This window comes from Miniopterus schreibersii, assembly GCF_964146895.1.
Source record: "Miniopterus schreibersii genome assembly, chromosome: 7".
In the NCBI taxonomy this organism is placed as follows: Eukaryota; Metazoa; Chordata; class Mammalia; order Chiroptera; family Miniopteridae; genus Miniopterus; species Miniopterus schreibersii.
Window position 1 is genome coordinate 83,074,089 of NC_138108.1, and position 19,973 is coordinate 83,094,061.

The 19,973-nt window shown below is 45.0% G+C and overlaps 1 protein-coding gene across 7 annotated transcripts in view; it reads right to left on the bottom strand.

Moving 5' to 3' along the window:
- The window catches only part of WDR33 (WD repeat domain 33), a 101,799-nt gene that overhangs the window by 3,435 nt on the left and 78,391 nt on the right, over positions 1 to 19,973 (bottom strand). For 4 of the 7 annotated variants that reach the window (XM_081142009.1, XM_081142008.1, XM_081142011.1 and 1 more), the window contains 14 exons: positions 19,211 to 19,337; positions 17,681 to 17,835; positions 17,512 to 17,590; positions 16,981 to 17,091; positions 16,517 to 16,611; positions 16,245 to 16,331; positions 15,878 to 16,017; positions 15,161 to 15,313; positions 13,473 to 14,558; positions 10,873 to 10,981; positions 7,425 to 7,863; positions 3,054 to 3,217; positions 2,854 to 2,946; positions 2,051 to 2,266 (listed from right to left, as the gene is read on the bottom strand). In XM_081142009.1, the coding sequence (XP_080998135.1) occupies positions 2,051 to 2,266; positions 2,854 to 2,946; positions 3,054 to 3,217; positions 7,425 to 7,863; positions 10,873 to 10,981; positions 13,473 to 14,558; positions 15,161 to 15,313; positions 15,878 to 16,017; positions 16,245 to 16,331; positions 16,517 to 16,611; positions 16,981 to 17,091; positions 17,512 to 17,590; positions 17,681 to 17,835; positions 19,211 to 19,337 (3,054 nt within the window). Of the gene's footprint in view, positions 1 to 2,050; positions 2,267 to 2,853; positions 2,947 to 3,053; positions 3,218 to 7,424; positions 7,864 to 10,872; positions 10,982 to 13,472; positions 14,559 to 15,160; positions 15,314 to 15,877; positions 16,018 to 16,244; positions 16,332 to 16,516; positions 16,612 to 16,980; positions 17,092 to 17,511; positions 17,591 to 17,680; positions 17,836 to 19,210; positions 19,338 to 19,973 lie in introns of those variants that run through there. The other 3 variants (XM_081142012.1, XM_081142013.1, XM_081142016.1) reach the window with 3 other exon arrangements.

The window sequence follows — 19,973 nt, forward strand, 5'->3', positions numbered from 1 at the left end:
TGTTTGAAGAAATAATAGCAGAAAACTTCCCTAACCTGGTGAAGGAAAAAAAAAATCACACAAGTTCAGGAGGCACAGAGTCCCAAGCAAGAACCCAAAGAGGCCCACGCCCAGAAACATCATACTTAATATATCAAAAATTCAAGACAGCGCATCTTAAAGGCAGCAACAGAAAAGCAATCTGTTACCTACAAAGGAGTTCCCATAAGGCTGTCAACTGACTTCTCATCAGAGTCTCTACAGGCCAGAAGGGAATGGCATGAAGTATTCAAGGTAATGCAAAACAAGGATCTGACACCAAGACTACTCTATCCAGCAAAGCTATCATTCAAAATAGATGGTGAAATAAAGAGCTTCCCAGCCCAGCCAGCGTGGCTTAGCAGCTGAGCATCGAACTATGATCCAGGAGATTTTGGTTCAATTCCCAGTCAGGGCACATGCCTGGGTTGGGGGCTCAATCCCCAGTAGGGGCATGCATGCAGGAGGCAGCCACTTAATGTCTCTCTCTTCATTGATGTTCCTTTCTCTCTCTCTCCCTCTGCCTTCCTCTCTCTGAAATCAATAAAGATGTATATTTTTTTAAAAAGAGCTTCCCAGACAAAAATAGGCTAAAGGAGTTTATCACCACCAAACCAGCACTGCAAGAAACATTAAAGGGACTGCTGTAGTAAGAAGTAGAATGCTTGGTAGAGTACCCCTGTGAAGCCATCTGGACCAGGGCTTTTGTTTGCTGGGAGTTTTTTATTGCTGCTTCGATTTCATCAGTTGTTATTAGCCTATTCAGGTTTTCTGATTCTTCCTGATTCAGTTTTACATGATCTCACTCATATGTTGGATCTAATGAACAAAATAAACTGATGAATAAAATAGATCCAGAGACATAGAAGCATGGAACAGACTGACAAATCTCAAAGGGAAGGCAGGGGTGGTGGAGTGGGAGGGGAGAGACTAATCAAAGAACTTATATACATATATGCATGACCCATGGACACAGACAATAGTGAGGTGAATGACTGGGGCAGGTGAAGTATAGTAGGGGTCAAGGGGGGGAAATGGGATATCTGTAATACTTTCAACAATAAAGATAAATTTTTTAAAAAAAGAACAACAACAAAAGCCAGAACTTTGTCAGGGAGGCCAAAGCCTCCCTGACAGAAGCCCCCAAACCACACCACATATGCAACAGCACAGCCTAACCTTGAGACCACAGTTGTAGTTAGCATTTAGTGGCTACTAACCCTGGCTAAAAGTTAGTGCTGCACCAAAAATAAAGATCCAAAAGTTGTAGAAATACTCTTATTGCCCCCACTTAAAAACAACCCCTTCCAGACTGTGTTCCCCAAAGTCTTTGTAACTATGGGCACAAGTAGCATTCCTTCTGGGCCCACACTAAAAGAAACCCAGATCCTGGGAGAGGACAATTCCACCAGCCACTCACTGAAGAGACCCTCCAGGGCTCAGATGAGTCATCAGTGGAGAGCACATCTGCCACTTAGAGCAGGAAGTACCATCAGCAGAGACAGTGCTGGGCACCCTGACAAAAAGCTAAACTTGAGCAAAGCAGAGAGTGAGAGAGAAAACAACATTGATGCGAGAGCAAAACATCCATCGGCTGCCTCCTGCACACCCTTTACTGGGGATCAAGCCCATAACCCTGCATGTGCCCTGACCGGGAATCAAAACGGCCACCTCCTGGCGCACAGGACGATGCCCAACCAACTGAGCCACACCAGCCAGGGCAAAGCAGAGATTCTTGAAAGCAAGTGGAGGAGACTTGTGCCGAAGGCAAACTTGCAGTCCTGAGTGAGAGCTCCGACTGGCTGTGGGGTGAGCCCAAGAAAACTGCATCTGTACCACATTTGGGACCATGTACCTTTCCACAGCCTAGGCCCTGGAGGGTAGAATGGTGCCCTAGCAGGGGAGAGATAGAACAGGCATTCCCTGGGATGGGGCTGGCCTGGAGATGAGGCCTCCAGAGGCCCCTGCAGCCTTCTTGGCAGGGCTGTGGCAACAACAGCTCCCAGAACTGGAATCACTGGCCTCCACTTACCTTTGCCTCCTCGATCCTCAGAAGGACCCCCTGGGGTTTCCATTTCTCTGTGCTCAGAGGCCCCTGGCCCATCATGCCAGGGGCGCTTTCGGGGTGGCAGGGATGCCATGTCCATGCCTTGGAGAGAAGAGGAACGTTCTCTGCTAGCTGGGGAATGACCATCATGAGGGGGATGGTCAGGGCGGGGAGCATCACGGAAATGTTCATGACCTGGCCCTGAAATGGAAACACAGATGGGCAAGGCTGAGGATCTGACAATCCCATTACATTACAATGCAGCCAACAGCAGGCGGCAATTATACTGTTAAGAGTAAGGAGCAATGTGAGAAACAACATTCACTCGTGCAGGAAACACACCACGAGTACGTTTAAAAAAGGTCAAGACTAGAAGTCGACCTAGCATCTAAATTAAGGGGAAGGTAAAGTCCAGAAAAGTGGACCTCTAGCTTTTTAGTCTCAGGATATCTTAACGCTCTTAAAAATTACTGAGGACTCCAAAGAGAGATCATTTATGAGAGTTATAACTAATAATATTTGTCTGTTTTAGCAATTAAGACTGAGAAAACTTTAATTCATTTAACTGTCTGGCTCAATAGAACAAAGCCAGTGGATCCTGTCACCCGTTTCTGCGCTCCACCTCTCATCTCCTGCGATAGGGCGCTGTTGTTGGCTGAAGGATGTGAAAACAATCCGACCCCCAGTGGAGAGTAGGCTGGAAAAGAGAGCACCTGGTGGACCTTCAGGCCCAGGGGTCCTTGGCCAGCTGTCTGAGTCCCCATAAGCCACAGGCAGCCCCTCCCTACCTGACTCTCGGCCTCCGTCCCAGGAGTCCGGTTTGCGTCCTCCTTCAAACCGAGGGAACTCGTCGGGGGTGGGCAGCAAACCCTTCCTTCCTCCTGCACAAGGGAGCAGAACACCACCACAGGCAGGCTATTTCAGGGGTGTTCCCAAACAGGCCCCTCTCCACCCGCCCTTCACAGAGCCCAGTGTCCTCAGCACATACCTCGTGGGGCCCCCCGACCTCGTCCCCGGAGATCTCTTCCTCGGGCAGCTTCATCAGAAGCATCAAAACTCTCCTCTGGACCAAAGTCTTCAGGACCAGGAAAGCCATCCCTTCCTCTTGGGGGAGCCCGGCCTTCATGTCTCGGCGGGGCTCCTCTCCTGAAGCTGTGAGGGAAAACAGCAGAACGTCCGCCTAATGAAACACCTTACAGCTCTTAGTTCATGTTTCAGAGAAGCACATGATGTAAGAAAACATGATACAACGTTAAATGGGAGAAAAACAGTGAAATTGTGCATTTTTAAAAGTACATATTTTACAATCCCAATATTACAGGCAAAAACAGGCAGGAAGTAAACATATCAGAACGTAGAATTGAGTAATAATCATCGCAGTGAGCATTTTTAACTGCTTCTATCAATGCCAAGTGCTTGACATCCTTCACTCCATCCATCCTCATAACCACATGAAGCTGGCACTATGGTTAACTCTATTCTACCCATGAGCACACAGAGGCAGAGAGAGAGGAAGTCGTCAATTTTAGGATACACATAAGTGTTCCCATTTGAACTCAGCCAGTCTCGCCCCTCATCCCAGGCTCTTTACTACTGCCTCCCAAAGACTTTTTATTATCATTTAAATATTTATAATGAATATTTAATACTTATATAATCACAAAAAAGGAGTGTGTGGATTCCTGCCTGCCAACTGTCACAGAGCTGTTTGGGGGCATCCGCTCTGCCATCTGCCCTGGCCCACCCGGTCTCTACTCAGGGTGGCTATTAACTTCACCAGTGGCCTCGTTCCATGGCTGGCTGGCGCCCTGGCTGGTGAACAATTTCACTGCCTCTAGGAACTCTGGAACTGAGAAACTGGGTCAGCCGGGAGTGTCGCTGAAGCCGAGCCGTTATGAGGGAGGACCAGCACTGCGGCGGAAGCCTGTGGGGAAGCAGGATGCGGGGCCTGCAAGCAGGAAAGGTGCATGCACCAGAGAGGCCACAGGAGGTGAGAGATGTCAGAAGGCAGCACGGTCATGGGGCTCATCTGTGGGAGTCACCTGCCCATGGCTTCCGTCAGGACAAGACTTGCTTTTTCTTCAGTCTTTTCAATTTTCTTTTGCTCCATTTTATTTAGAAATATTTCCAATTTACAGTAAAGTTAAAAAAATAGAACAAGCCCATACATCCATCACCTGGAGTAATCAGTTCTTAAGATTTTACTTTTTTAATAAATATGTTATCATTGATTTTTTTAGGGAGAGAAGGAGAGGGAGGGAGAGAGGGAGAGAGAAAGAGACATCAACATGGACGGGCTGCCTCCTGCATGCCCCCGACTGGGGACCAAGCCTGCAACCCAGGCCTGTGCCCTGACCGGGAACTGAACCACAATCTCCTGGTGCATAGGTCAATGCTCAACCGCTGAGCCACATCAGCTGGGCAATGTTGTCTTCTCTCTATCCACCTGCTCCCAAATTCATTTTCTAAATCCTTCTACAATCAGCTGCCGTTGTATGCATCACCCCTGAATACTTCAGTATGTTTCTTCTAAGAACACTATTTCTCCTATAAAATACTATTATACTCTAACATGTAATATTATTTATTCTATAGTCTCATTCAACTTTCTCCATTTGTCCTCAAAATGTCCTTTATAGTTGTTTTAAAATATGAATTTCAGTTCTAATCACACACTGTTACTCAGTAGCCATGTGTCTGTGTTCTACTTTAATCCAGAACAGTACCCCTACTATATTTTACCTTTTGTGATCTTGACTTTTTGGAAGGTCCACCCAGGTGTTTATAGAATGTACCACAATTTGAATTTTTCTGATTGTTTCCTCATGATTAGATTCAGCTAAACATTCTTGGCCGAACAATTTATACCTTCTCAGTGACACCACTTTGTCCCATTGTTTATGATGCAAAGTGGTGTGGTGACCAGATTTCACTGCTGCAAAGGTACATCTTCTCCTTTGCAGTTAAGTGATCTGGGGGTGGTTCTGTGGCACTATGAGACTATCCTGTTTCCCCACAATCTCTTACCCAATGGTTTTAGCACTCAGTGATGATCCTTGCCTGAGGTAACTTATGAATCATGTCCCTGCAAACAAAGGGGTGTGTGACCAGCACACTGGCTGAAATAACTTAAGGGTAGAACTGGCCAGGAGGAGGAGATGAGGGGGACAGGCAGAGTAAAGCAGAGAGACAGACTCAAGGGAGAATCTGCACACACAGCAGGACTCTTGTCCAGGCATCCGCCATACGAATGCCCTAGCTATAAGAGAACAGAAAGAATCTAAGTTGCCCAAATTAGAAAACAGCGACTGTTATGGTCTACACATTTGTGTCCCCCAACAAAATTTATATGTCAAAGCCCTAACCCCAATGTGACGATATCTGGAGATGGGCCTTTAAGAGATAATTACAGTTAGATGGGGCATGGGGGTAGGGCCCTCATGATGGAATTAGTGTCCTTATAAGAAGAGGCACCAGGGAGAGCTTGCTCACGCTCTCTTCCTGCAAGCCAGGAAGTCTCACCAGACACCCATCGTGCTAGATGTTGATCTTGGACTTCTAGCCTCCAGAACTGTGAGAGAATAGATTTCTGTTGTTTAAGCCACTCAGTGTGGTTTGCGGTTATGGTGGCCTGAGCTCCTAATAAGCTGACCTCTGTGAAACCCCTCTCCTTCCTTATTTAACAGGTTCCCTTAATCAAGCTACTGAGCGCCTGCTGTGACACCACTACTGCTCCAGGTAATGAGGACACAGAGGTGGGTAAACACAGCCCCTGCCCTCAGGAAGCTGTCCTGCTTCTAGAAATACAGGTGATAAAAAAATAAACACAGTGCCCTGCCCAGTGTGGCCCAGTGGTTAGAGCACTGGCCCTCGCACCAAAGGGTCACGGGTTTGATCCCTGGTAGAGAGCATGTCCCTCAGTTGCCAGTCAATCCCAGGCCCCTGTTGGGGCTCATGCAAGAGGCCACCAATCGATGTGTCTCTTTCACATCAATGTTTCTCTCTCTCCTCCCCCCATCCACTCTCTCTAAAAAGCAATGGGAAAAAATTTCCTTAGGTGAGGGTTAAAGAAAAACAAAGAACACATTACTAGAGTCGCACAACGCTGAGTGCTGCGAGCTGTAAAGCAGAGTAAGGGAGCTGGTGTAACAGGAGGAGGTCCAACTGACGGGAGCCCAGGCATTTGGGAAACTGAGTCCCGGGCAGAGGAAACAGCAAGCACAACAGGAACAGGAGCCTGCTGGGCATATCTGAGGAGCGGCACAAAGCTGTAAGCAGCACGAGAGTTAGGCTGTGAGTCTGTCACTGACAGATGAAATATAGTACAAAGTGAGGGTTAGTAAAATCTGAAACTTTGCACAAGATGCAGAGATTCAAGAAATCAATGAAAGTCACGTTGATGCCAAAGCCACTGGATATGAGGCACTTGCAGATATAAAAAGCCACTTCAGAGTGAAGACTTGGATACCATAAAGACAGACCCTTCTGAAAACTTGGAGCCCTTAAATCTTTTTTCCCCCCAAAACTCCCTCCTGATAGCTACTTTCCTTAACCATCTATTTCACCCTCTATGGCCCCTTTGCTAGCCAATCTTTTCTAACCCATCGCGTGGGTTAACTCAATCACCTACTAGCAACACCAGTGAGAACTGTGATGGGAAAAGACATGGGAGACTGGTGTGGTGCAGGCAGGAGTGCGGACAGCTCGGCTCTGCAGGCCCCCAAGGTCAGGAACTGCTGGTTCCCGGTGTGCCCCGTACCTGTGAAAGGCTGCACTGTAACGACTAAATGAGGCTATCGTCATTAATTATTCTGAGTCTCACTTGAAATCTCATTAATTCTTGTTTTTTCCTCCATATTTTAAATTTTTTCTTCTGTTCTTTTTATCCCCTCCATATTTCTCGTGTTCTTTTTTACCCAAGCAAGCTGAGTGTTCAAGCCTGACCTAGACCTTGTTTAACAGGAAGATTACTTTTCAGCTTTGATTTGGTTTTGTTAGGATCTTTAGGCAATTTTACAAAAACTACTTAACAATTCCTTTATTTTTAATCTATAGACCTGTCTCTTATTTCATCACTCTAATCCAGAGAACCTGGAGATTTCTTATCAGATCCAAGAAACTTTATAGTATACAGATCCTCCCATCACTTTAAAACAACCAAAAAATTAAGCAAAAAGAAAATTATTTCTAAATTGTAAAGACAAGAAGAAACATATGAAGGTTAAAAAGCATAATTTTCTAAGTCTAAATTCAAAATGTGGAGAATGTGGGGCTACAAATAAAAAAGAAAAGAGACTTTGTGGGGAAAAACAGACAAAAGCTCCCGGGAAGAAACAGACCTACAGAGTATCTGCCCCACCTTTCTTCTCTGCGCCCTCGAAAACGTGGGTCCTCAGGATCCCGAGGGAACCGCTCGTCTCCAGGTCTGCGGCCTTCCCATGCCCCTGGAGGACCCCGGGCTGAGCCTCGGCCATCCCCCTCACTGAATTCCCTGTGATCAGGAGGAAACGGAGGCCCAGGCCCCCCTCGCCTCCACTTCTCTTCTTGTGGTAAAGGTCCTCCTCGCCCCTCGAATTCACGTAATCGGTGGCCAAAGCGCTTGTCAGGATGGAAGTCATCTGGTCTGCTGAAGTCGTCAGGAAAGTCAGGGTGAGGGCCACGCCTATCAGGGGGACCCCTGCAGTCCTGGCCGCCCCGGAAAGGTCCCCTGTCTGGACCATGCTCAGGGCCGCTGCTCTGCTCATGCCGCCTCTCAGACATTGGGCCCAGGTGGTGGTTTGGAGGGCCCCGCGAGTCACCTACAGGAAACAAAGCTGCTTTTATCAGGATTTCCAGGAATCCTGCCAACACAGGTCTGATTTTCAGCATCACAATATTTCAGAATGCATTCTTTTATTTAGAATGTGTTCCCTCCTTGGTTCTCAGCCTCCTTAAGAGATAAATATCTCGAAGGCACCATGTAAAGAACTAGGGTCTTGTGGTACAGACTTCAACTTCATCTCCCACTGGCTAAGCAACCCGACATAAGGCAAACTGCTAACCTCAAATGGCATTAGCAACACCCACCTTCCAGGACAGAGATTCATTCAGAAAACGTAAGAAAGCCTCACGAGAATAAGACTGAGCTTCCTTCCCCACCCCTATTCTCTCAGTGACACGCAGGGAGGGGACAGGACAAAACCCACGCTGCAGGTCAGGCAGCCCAGCACAGGCACTCACCTCTGCACCTGTTTAAGGGCTGGCAAAGCCCATCAGAGGGCACTGAAGCTACCTCCCCCCGTCTATGATATCACTCCCTTAACCCCTACTTCATTTAACTTGATTTGTTAACTCACACTTTGATTCTTAACAAAATCTTCTGTAAGGCATAGGAACCATGGGCTTCTCTTTAACTGCTTGGTGACCAAACAGCCTCGTTGTTCCTCAGGGTCAAGGTTTATACGAACACTTTTTCCACCCTCTCTAGGAATGATGTCCCTCTTCTATAATATTATCACCATTCTTTGCAAAGAGTATTTAGAAACCCACTAAAGAATTTTTAAAATATTTGAACATGTAATATATTTAGAGTACTGAGTAAAAATGGAAAGAGACCAATTAAATTTATGCTGGTTAACTTAGTTCATCTCCTAACTCTTTCCCGGCTACTGAACTACTGTGGCCATTATAAATGAATACTTATTTTCTGTCAACATACAATTTAAATCACATTTCTGAAAAGTGGATAGCAAAGGGACATTCCTTTCTCTAAAACAACCGTTTAAATGAAATTCCTCCATCGCCCAGCTCATGCCTTTACTCTTTATCCTGGCAATAAAGATGAATCACATTTGTCCCCGGGCATCACACATAGGCAGCCGCAATTCTCCCCTTCCAGTGCCCTTCCTCTTTCATTTGTGCTCATTTCTCTTGGCCATGCCAACCCCTCCTCGCTATTCAAACGTGCCTTAAAAACTGGGAAGTCTCGAGATAGAAACACACCACTTGAAAGGTTCTCCCTTTCCTCCATGAACCAGTCCTCTCCGTGCTCAGGAAAGCACCTTCTGCGTTGTCTCTGTTCAGTTTGCAACTATCACAGACCCGTTTCCGCCTCTCAGCGTATAACTGTACCTAATGGCTTCTCTCTGACATGCTGCTTGAACTCAGTGTGACCTCAGACACAGCAGACCTCTGACCTGAGGAGCTGAACATATTCCATTTGGGCTTACCTATGAATATTTATCCTACCATTACCTCTATCTGTTTAAAATAACCCTGTTTACCCAAGGAAAGAAACCCACCACTACAAATTAGAAGGGATGTGGCCACCGGTGATGGGGCGGCAGCGCTGGTAAATCCAGTAGGGGATGGCAGGGCCCCTTTCTCGGCTCTCCCTTCTCCCTTTGGTCCCTGGGAGGAAAAAGAGAGGAAGAAAGAAAGAGAAAAAGAGAAGGGGGGAGAGAAAGATGGGGGGGAGGGAGGGGAGGAGGAAGGGAGGGGAGGAAGAAGGGAGGGGAGGGGAGGGGAGGGGAGGGGAGGGGAGGGGAGGGGAGGGGAGGGGAGGGGAGGGGAGGGGAGGGGAGGGGAGGGGAGGGGAGGGGAGGGGAGGGGAGGGGAGGGGGACAGGGGAGGGAAGTAGGCGGAGAGACAGGGCAGGGGAGAGCAAGAGAGGCAGGCTCTCAGTTTGCTGACAGCTATACCTCGTGGATAAAAGGCTCTTCTTTCTTAGGGTTGCCAAACCCAAAGATTGGCTCTTGATGCTTGCTTTTTTTTTTTCCCCTGCAGGCCACCACCACTTCCATAGGATGGGATTAAAATAAATGTTCTCCTAATTCCTTTATTCCTTCCTTTATGGCTACCTCTAATGTCTCACATACATTCAAGACTAAGCTTTACATTCCCAAAGTCCTAGGGCTGTAAATGCTGACAAGGACTTTTCTTAATCTGATAAAACCATAAGAACCCTTAACATTTACAACAGGGTGCTGTTGGCTCAGCCAATCAAAATGAAAAGGAGTGAAGTTCTTTGAAATGCAATCTCCACAGTACTCACAGTTCTCTGGTGTGTGACCACCAACCTCCTAACTTTCCTCCATCCACGCACCCGCAGGCCTCCCCTAACTCTCCAACTGCCTACAGCCCACTTGACCCTGTTCCAACTCTTCACAGGCTGTTTGAGAGCTCAACCCTCAGGGAACAGGGGACTCAGGCTCCCAGCATGTGCTCTTTCAATTCCTAAGATTAACTCTTAATTTCTAAATAGCCTCACATCTAACTAAATACTGAAAATTCTCATCTCTGTGCTTTCCATAACTATCACCCTGAGGCATGACACAGCAGTGCACGGCTCTCTTCTTTTCAAATAGTGCAGAACAATGTAACCAGCTAAATTCAATACTAGACACAATTTGAAGGGAGAAGGGGTGGCATTAAAAACACTGCTAACATCTCTGAATTCTTTATCCCATCAGAACATTTGAAATGAACCAGTTCAGCTCTCCAGCTGCTAACAGATACATTTGCACCGGATGGGCACAGGCCATGCTCCCATCCTCACAGACGGACGGGCCTGCGGTCCAAATGGTCTCACCCCCAGGTTCAGGCAGTGAGGAGCTTACTTCCTCCAGGCAGCATTTTTGGCTACCTAAAGCAAATCTATGAATGAAAGCAACATAAGACAAAGCTATTCCCTGAAACAACTGTGCTCCTATTTTTTCTAGAGGTTCAAATGACCATTCTATCAATTACTTACCAATAAAACTATTTATTGCAAGATTTACCCAAAGGTGGTAAAATACAGTGTCTTATTCAGCCAAGCAGATATTTACCTTTGTTTGGGCCAGGTCCTTGTCCAGGGTTAAGAGGGGGGATGCGACCTTGTGCTCCCTGCTGTCCTAGGCCTGGTATCAGGGGCGGGGGACCTGTGCTCTGTCCTTCCTGAAAAGATGTTTTTAAAGAGGGGGTGTGAAACCATAGGCTTGTGCTTCATTAATAGCAATTTTATTACAATGTGACAAGATAAACACCTCCAGTAGTAAATGTATAGCTAGTGACCTCATAGCAAAACTGTCCTTAAATTGGGGGAAAGGAGATACTTCTCTTACCATAATAAGAGGAAACACAAATATTTTAAACCTGCTGATAGGTTTTATTTAAAGCTAGATCTTTACTTGTTATGCTAAGCGAGAACTTCAATGGAAAGCCAGAAATCGTGACATAATGAGGGCACTTGCACAGAGGAACTCCTGCCAAAAGGAAGGCAGGCAACTCCCAGGACAGGTCACCTCTCCTCTGGCATCCGCAACTCCTTTCCAGCTGCAGGAAGGCAGCAGGGCTGGGTTTGAAAGGGGGAGTGGGAGAATGAGAAAGGACTGGGCTCTTGATGAGTGAGGTGCTCACACGAGCTTTCTCCTTTCACCTCCCTCTCATCTCTACCTTCCAGACTCCTCTGTCCTTAGCATCCTACTGCTCAGTTACCTGGCATCTTGTTGGATTCATTTGGTTCTTGCAGCTTCTGTCTCATACAAACCTGCTGCTCTGACGCTCTTAATCTCCTTGCTCTGGACCCCACGCTTGTCCCTAGTTCTCATATTCTGTATTTTTATCTAGCCATGTATAAATTCTGATTCCCCACACTGTCCAGGGAACTTGGATCAGGTCTGTTGTCAAACACACACACACACACACACACACACACACACACACACACACACCCACCCCCCCCGACTACAGGAATAGCACAGCTTAAAAAATCAATAGCAAAGTTGTTTTCACATTCCAAACTAGCTTACATAAAAGAGCAGTCTTATAGGAGGGATGGCACTACAGCTACAAACATAATACCAGTCATTTCTATACTCTTGTTTTCCGTACATTTCACCCAAAAACTACTCTTATCAGCATCTTTCATGCTGTTAATTTAACACCTAAAAGCAATTCCAGTAAATTAAAACAATTGGTTTAAATACTTTGCCTGATCAAAGTGAAGAAAGTCAGATTTCAGCATGTAAGAAATATGAGCAAAGATTTTCATTAGGCAACCTTTGAGATATGAAATGCCCTATTTCAAACCTTCACATTCATTCTACCAATATTTCTGTCATTTAAATCTTTACAGCCACTATGCTTTTCATTTATAAAATCTTTTACAAGAGAAAATAAAAACTCTTAATAGCCAGGCTAGCGTGGCTCAGCGGTTGAGCATCAACCTAGGATCCAGAAGATCAAGGTTTGATTCCTGGTCAGGGCACATGCCTGGGTTGCGGGCTCAATCTCAAGTAGGGGGTGTTCAGGAGGCAGCCGATCAATGACGCTTTCATCATTGATGTTTCTCTCTCTCTCTCTCTCCCTTTCCCTTCTTCTCCCTGAAATCAATAAAGACTTTTTTTTTTTTTAATAGTGCACAATAAATTCTGGAAATAAACTCAAATGCCATCAGATTCTTCATTGCTATGACATTTTTAAGTTCTGGAAGATCTACTGAAGAGTAACACATAATCTACTTATTTAGCTAGTTATTTTAATTCCATAAATCCAATGGTCATCTTCACATTACAAACTCCCAGAGCTGTTAACAAAGTGTTTTCTACACACAGTACCCGAAGCATAGCCTCCCCAAGTGAATGGCGTGCCAGGGAGTCAACGTTGGCTCACTCACTCTGAAATTTACAAGAGCATAAAAAACGCAGAGCCCAGCAGTGTTAAACCCATCCATGCTCATGCAATCCTTTCTCCCCAAGTGATCTGAACTCTCCTCACACCGCCTCTCCAAAACAAGTTCAGGAAATGGGCAATATAACTTGGTTGATAAAAGCAGAACTGTCAAAAAGGTCAAGAAAATTTCTGTAGAAATACTCCCTCCTGTAAATATTTTTGTAAGTAAACTGAAAACAACTTGGACAGAATTCCAGCCACAGGGTCCCCATCTGAGAATGCAGAATTCTGGCCTGAGAGAGCTCTGAAAGCATTCACTGAAATGAAAACAGTGAGATCATGGGCTACAACGGACTTAAACACCTATACTATCTTAAAAAGTAGAGCTGGCAGGCCCATGAAACACCACGCTACAAAGTAAAGGACCCAGAAAAGGGAGCACGACAGGCTCAGCAGCCTGTGAGCTTCCTCCCCAGGGACACAGCTCTTTTGCAGTCCTGGAACAATTATGAACTGGATTCAGTTGAAAGTTAATCTTTTCTGGAAGAACACCTATTAAAAAATAGGTTGAGAAGTAAAGATTCAATACTGTGACACGTTTAATGGTCTATTTAATTATTCTTATCACCCTCTTTAGCTGTGATTCTATTCTCAGGCCACTATCACCACTAGAGACATTTCTATTGGCTGTGACTGCTTTGCACAGCATTCAGTGCAGTGTCAGTCAAAGCATTATTTTCCCCATGTGTAATGCCCACAAATTGGAAATAAATACCTGATTGAAGGGGGCCCGGGGCCCATCACCTAGCAGAGCTGTTTTCTGCTGCTGAAATGGTATTTGCCCTTGAGATGGATGTGGCCCTCTTGCTGGGTTCTGCTGTCCCTGAGGTCCAGGGGGCCCTTGCATGCCACCCTGGGGTGGAGGTCCCAAAGAGCCCTGGGGCGGCCCCTGCTGTCCTTGTGAGCCTGGAGGCCCACGCAATTCCTGGGGAGGGCCCAGCATTGATCCTTGAGGTGGAGGCCCCTGCATGCCTCGCATCTCCTGAGGACCTCTCATTTCCTGAGGGCCATGTCCCAATAGTCCACTTGGAGGGTGAGGTCTCATCTCTTGAGGTGGGTGGCCCATCATCATGCCTTGGGGACTAGGACCTTGATTCTCTCGAGGGCCTGGAGGACCCTGCATTCCTCTTGGGTTTAATCCCATCAGAGGTCCCTGAGACACAGGACCTTGGATCCCCTGAGACCCTGGCCCACCTTGTATCCCATGAGGATGAGGAGGTCCTTGCATTCCTCTGGGACCCGCTGGCCCCTGCATACCTTGAGTACCAGGAGGTCCCTGAGGGCCCATGTGCCCCTGGGGACCAGGTGGGCCTTGGGGGCCAATGTGACCTTGTGGGCCAGGTAGACCTTGGGGACCCATATGACCTTGAGGACCAGAATTACCCTGTGGCCCAGGTGGTCCTTGAAGTCCCAAAGGGCCATGAGGTCCAGGATGCCTTTGCATTCCTTGGGGCCCATGTATGTCCTGAGGCCTTGGCAACCCTTGGGGTGGGCCCTGGGGCCCTTGTGGTCCCATAAATCCTTGTGGCCCTCCGCCTCCCTGATGCAATGGAGGACCTTGGGGTCCCATTTGTCCCTGGGGTCCAGGGGGTCTAAACTGTCCCTGTGGCCCTGGAGGCCCAATCTGAGCCATGTTCATTGGCATCTGCTGAGATGAATGGGGCTGTTGAAAACCTTGAGGAATCTGAGACATTGGACCTTGTCCTGGGAAGGGCTGGGGTCCAAGAAGAGGAGTGCCAGATGAAGGAGGAGGTGGAATTTGTTCAGCCTGTTTCTGTGCAAGCCTTTCAATTTTAAGTTGCTAAAAAGAAAAAAAAAACAAAAACAAAAAAACACACTGAAAAATGAGTCAGAAGATGACAATGCTGCTGTCACTTATTTTGCTGGGGGAGTCTCAAAACAAACACAAGGCATCAACCTCTTAATACTCCCAGCAGTAACTAGAGTCCATGTAGCATTCAGACATTCGGAGGGCATTCCAGCCTCCAGACTCACTCTAGACTACTTCTGAGCAGCTGGGAAATGACAGTCATCCTGACCAGAAAAAGCCCAGTATTTACCAGAGTTTTCTCCTTCTTGGTAGCTGTCAAAGGTAGGAAAACTAAGAACTACCTGCTTTAGAGCTGACAGGAAAAGAAAAATTACCTTATCTGTAGATAAATAAGTTAATTCAAATTTAAATGATGTTGGCTTTATTTTTTCTATTAAAAATATATATTTAACTTAGGTCTACTCACTACTTGACTGATCCAGTTAGAAACTAGCTCCCTACCACAGCAGTAAGAAGTGGTGGTGCCCATGAGACCCATCCGAGAGCCCACCCCTTCTCCCTATGAGCATACCAACCAACAGTGTTACCACTGCCTTCTCAGAGCACCCCGACTCCCCCAAGCGCCCTCACACCTCCAGAAGCTGGGGGTTAGTATACTGCAGTGTGGCCATCTCTTGCTCGATTTCTGCTTGTGTTTTTTTCTTCTCTTCCAACTTAATGTCCTCTTTTCTGTCATTCAGTACCTCGTTTGGGGCAGGAATTGGAACTTTATTTTGCATCCAAGCCTTGGGAAAGAAGAGAATATTAAAACATACCTCAGTGTGTAAATTATGACAGAATGAAAAAACCGTTCTGTAGTATCATTGGCTCATTCCAAGCTCCCGAATACAAGTTGGCTCACCTGGTGTACTGTCTTTATTTCTAAGGAGTGGAATTTGGCAAGCACACTACTAATTAATAAAAGCTGTAAGATCTTGCATGTTATTAAGAATGTGAAGCTTGCCTGCCTCTTCAAAAGGGCACACATACTTTGTGCCAAGGGCACAAATAAAGCAGAAGACAGACAATGTAGGAGAGTCAACATATACTCTCTCTGCTCCATGCCTCTTTTCCCTCCTTCCTCCAATAGCATCAATGATAATAAGTAGGTGAGAGTAAAAGATCTAGAGAAGATTCATGACAAACTCAGCACTAACTGCAAAGCAGCAGACGGGAACTACGTCTAGGAATGCCCAAAAATGTGAAAAATGCTCCAAAAGCTCTATAGTACAGAAATATATTCAACAGACAAGCTAATCCAGACTCACCAAGCAGAATCTCCAAAGCGCAAATGAGATGGGGCCACTCACCTGCTGGAACTGAGCAGGAATAGGTTTTGCATATGGAACTTTCTTCTGAGGCACTTTTTTCTGATCCTTCTGCATCACCTCCTCCATTCCCCAGTCTAAACCTGGAATTGTCATCTCGATCTCGTTTGACTCATCTTTCCCTGTAACCATCCAGGTAAGTATTTAGTCAAGGAAGTGAAAGGAAATAACCACTTCATCAATGGACACATTTTTCAAAGAACAGATTAAATGTTATGCAGTTTACATGTATCAACATTTCTCAAAATAAATTATTTCGGAATTTTCAAAATAACTTAGTATCATGAAGATAAGAAACAGAGCTATAAACATTTTATAAAAAACAAACGTGAGGCACGGCCCCTCTTACCCATCTGCTCTTGTTCCATGGCTAGCTTGAGCTGTTCCGGGATTCCCATTCCCGGGATCACCGCCAGGCTATTAGGTTCAAGGTCATCTGTAAGTAGGAATACACTCACTATCAACAGAGATTTAAAATTAGCACTTTTATAAAAATGAAACCTATCGTGATTTACAAATCAATAACCTATAAAACTAAAATTCGTTTTGTAAAATCTTTTCAAAACCTAACACTTTTATGACAGAACATCTAATTTCAAAGGACAAGACGCAGAGCCTCACCATACTCTACGCCATCTTCAGACATTCCTGGCAGTAGGTTTAGATTGTATCGGTCTCGCATTTTATCGCCTGGTCGGTTTCGGGTCCAGAATTTGCTGCAAAATAAAAGTAATGGGATAGGGAAGGGAGGAGCATGATTTTAGTGTATTTCTGGGCACTTAACAGGATTAAACAGCCTCCTGGTAAACATAACAATTTTATAATGAGTCTCTTCCAAAAATTTAAAATGTAGATAGATTTTTTTCTAAATCAGAAGGCAAAACAAAATTTGAATAACAAAGTCATAAGCAATACTCAATCTCCTTCTTATATGTGCTTATAAAACATCACAAAAATGTTCCTAAGCCCAACATAGAATACAAATTAAAACATCAACCTATCAATAAAAAATGTATATGTTTATTTCTATCTGCTCCATGAATACAGTAATTCCTTGTGGTTTTTTTTTTTAATATAAAACTTACCTAGTATGGTCATTTGAGCCTGAGCAGAGAATATGTCCAAGAGGATGCCAAGCCAGACTCCAGATCATCCCTTCGTGCGCCATCTCCATCCCACCCACTTCCTTCTCTACCCTATAACAGCACCACAGAAAGAAGTCTTTTTCACAAAAGTTATATGCATATTAAAAAAAAAAAAAGACAGTTTAGTATGACATAAAGCTACCAAAGCCTGTTACTTTGAGTCTGTCAATTCCACATGATCCAGTGGTAAAATATGTTATTTTACCCAAAGAGAGGGAAATGCTTCAAGAATGATTTCACCAATAAGAAACAAGAAAATCTATTTTATTTGCTCTTAATGACTTCCACATCCAAAAATAAATGTGCTAAGTTTTCTATTCTGAGCTGGGTTTCCAGAATTGAAAACTGCAGGAAGTCTCTGATATAGGACATAGGAACACTCGGAGAAAATACAAACGGCATCATGTTTTACACTTTCAGGTGCTCTCTTCATAAAATATACAACTTCTTTACATAATAAATGTTCCATACCCAACATGCCAGAAGAGTAAAGAGCCATCAGACCCTCCACTGGCAAAGAGTCCTTCATGAACAGGATGCCAGGCCACAGCTGTAAACAAAAACACAGGGAAAGACAAAATTGTTAGGACCTCAGAATGCCACAGGCAAGTCAGAATGAGTGTATCTGACAGCCACTGACCTGTGGCTTCTTTCTTATGACCTCGGAAGACTTGAAGCTCTTCTTTCAGGTTTCGGATATCAAAAAGTTTACAGAGATGGTCACGTGATGCTGTGAGTAGCCAATTGCCGTTGAGATTTAATTTTACTTCCATCACTGTGTTTTTATGGGCATGACTAGAAACAAAGTACCAAGAAAATAAACTAAGAATTAAAAACAAATCCAAATCCACACAATGGCCAATTCTGTTGAAAAGCACATTGGTCAAGATGGCAAGAGGTTTAGCCTGGAAGTAATAAAGCATGAAGAAATAACATTACAGGACCACCGTTAAAAGTACATTTAAAATAAATAGGTCTGCCCTGGCTGGTTTGGCTCAGTGGTGAGCATCAGCCGGCTGACAGAAGGGTGCCGGGTTCAATTCCAAGCAAGGACATGTATCTCGGTTGCAGGCTCCATCCCGATCCCTAGCCCTGGGCAGGGCCCATGTGGAGGCAACCCATCGATGTCTCTCTCACATTGATGTTTCTCTCTCTCTCTCCCTTCCACTATCTGAAAAAGCAATGGAAAAAATATCCTCAGGCAAGGATTTAGAAAGTAAGTAAAACAAATTGGTCAGTGACAGAAATAGTGTCCATTATCTAAGCACTGCTTTCTTTAACCAGTTAAAATAGCAGCAGAGCTTCAACTGCATATAAAAGTTTATCTTTGAAGCAGGGGAAGCATCTGAGTATATAAATTACTATTCAATAAAGCTCATTAAAATTTTTTAAATTCAATGAACCTCCTCTCATTAAGACACAGCATAAAAAAGAGCATGAGATAGTTCAAGGGTTAATTTGAACTCAAGACACTGCCAAGGGCCAAGGCATGCACAGTGCACATCTCCAAGCAGCAGCGCTCCCAAGGCATTCGGGTTGACTGCAGCCCCTGGGGTGTGCACCATGGAGGCCTGCTCCAACCAGCTCACTCTGGGTGTGGCTCACTTCCCAACCAGAAGGACCAGATACAGCTGCTCAGTCAAAAAAACGTTAACAACATCTTTGTATCACTGTGCATGTTTACAGATAATTGGGAGAGAATTTTATTATGTAGCTGCATCATAAGCAAGCACCTCAGACAAAAAGAAAGAGAACTGATTCAAAGGTGGAGGAAAAACTTCTCTAAAATAGACATAGTAAGATGGCGAAAGCTGGGCTGTATGTCTGGTAAGGGGCATACACATCAACTCCATATAGTGCCAAATGTATTATAATGAGGAGAGACAGTAAGTCAGGAGAGTAATAACCACCTCATTCTCAATCTCTTCCTCACCCTCCACTCCTTTGATACCCACATTAAATTTAGATAGATGTGGCAGAACAAATGAAAAATTATTTCATTGAGAATTCAGAGATAAATCATAATTAATAAGAAAGTTATTGATACACGTCCATCTGTTGTCTATACTACTTTTTCAAAAATACATGAGGAGAGAAAGCTAAAAGTAAAGAATACAGGCAGCTTCGTTCCCCTGTGTTTGGGGACCAAGGTGGGGTTCCTATCACTTACAGTGTTGCAAGACTCTGCCCAGTCTTGGGATCCCAGAACTTGATTGGCTGTTGGCTATCTTTACTTCCTGAAACAACTAACCCTTTTGTTGGATGCCAGTCTACACACTTCACATCAGCACCATGCCCTGTCGGAAACAAGTTAAGATAAAAACCTAATCAGTCATATAGATTTAAAGCAAGACTCCATTCTAATTTGAAACAAAGTAGAGACACCTATTAAATGTTTTGATCCTGGCGCTCTTAAACTTTTTAAGGACTCTGGCCTTTGTGTCTGGGGGCCTAATGGATCCATGGCAGCTCCTCTTTCCAGGCAAGACGCACAGGAGCCTTCCTCTTCTGGAATTACGTGCACCTTCCTGCCCACTTGCTGGTGGTCTAGTCAAGGCTCTTTGGAGCTGTGCCTCTCAAGCCCAGTGTTTAAAGCTTTTGAAACTTTTCATGCTGTTCACATATTATCCTAATTATTAGGCACAATTCTTGCCCTTCACTTTAGTTTTCCCACCTGACAGTAGTCCTTAAGACAAAAGTCCTAAATTCAGGTTCAGACACCACTCTCTAGGTGCGATGGAAGGAAGAGTATTCCATCTTTCTGACCCCATCCATTCAGATGCAGAATGACAAAAATAACCCCTGCTTCATTCACATCTGTCAGATGAGATGCTAATAAAAGATACCCTATTAATTACTAAATGCTGGGCAACGTACTGAGCACTTGTAAGTTAGGATCACCTCTTGAAATCCTAACAAAATGCTGAGAAGAC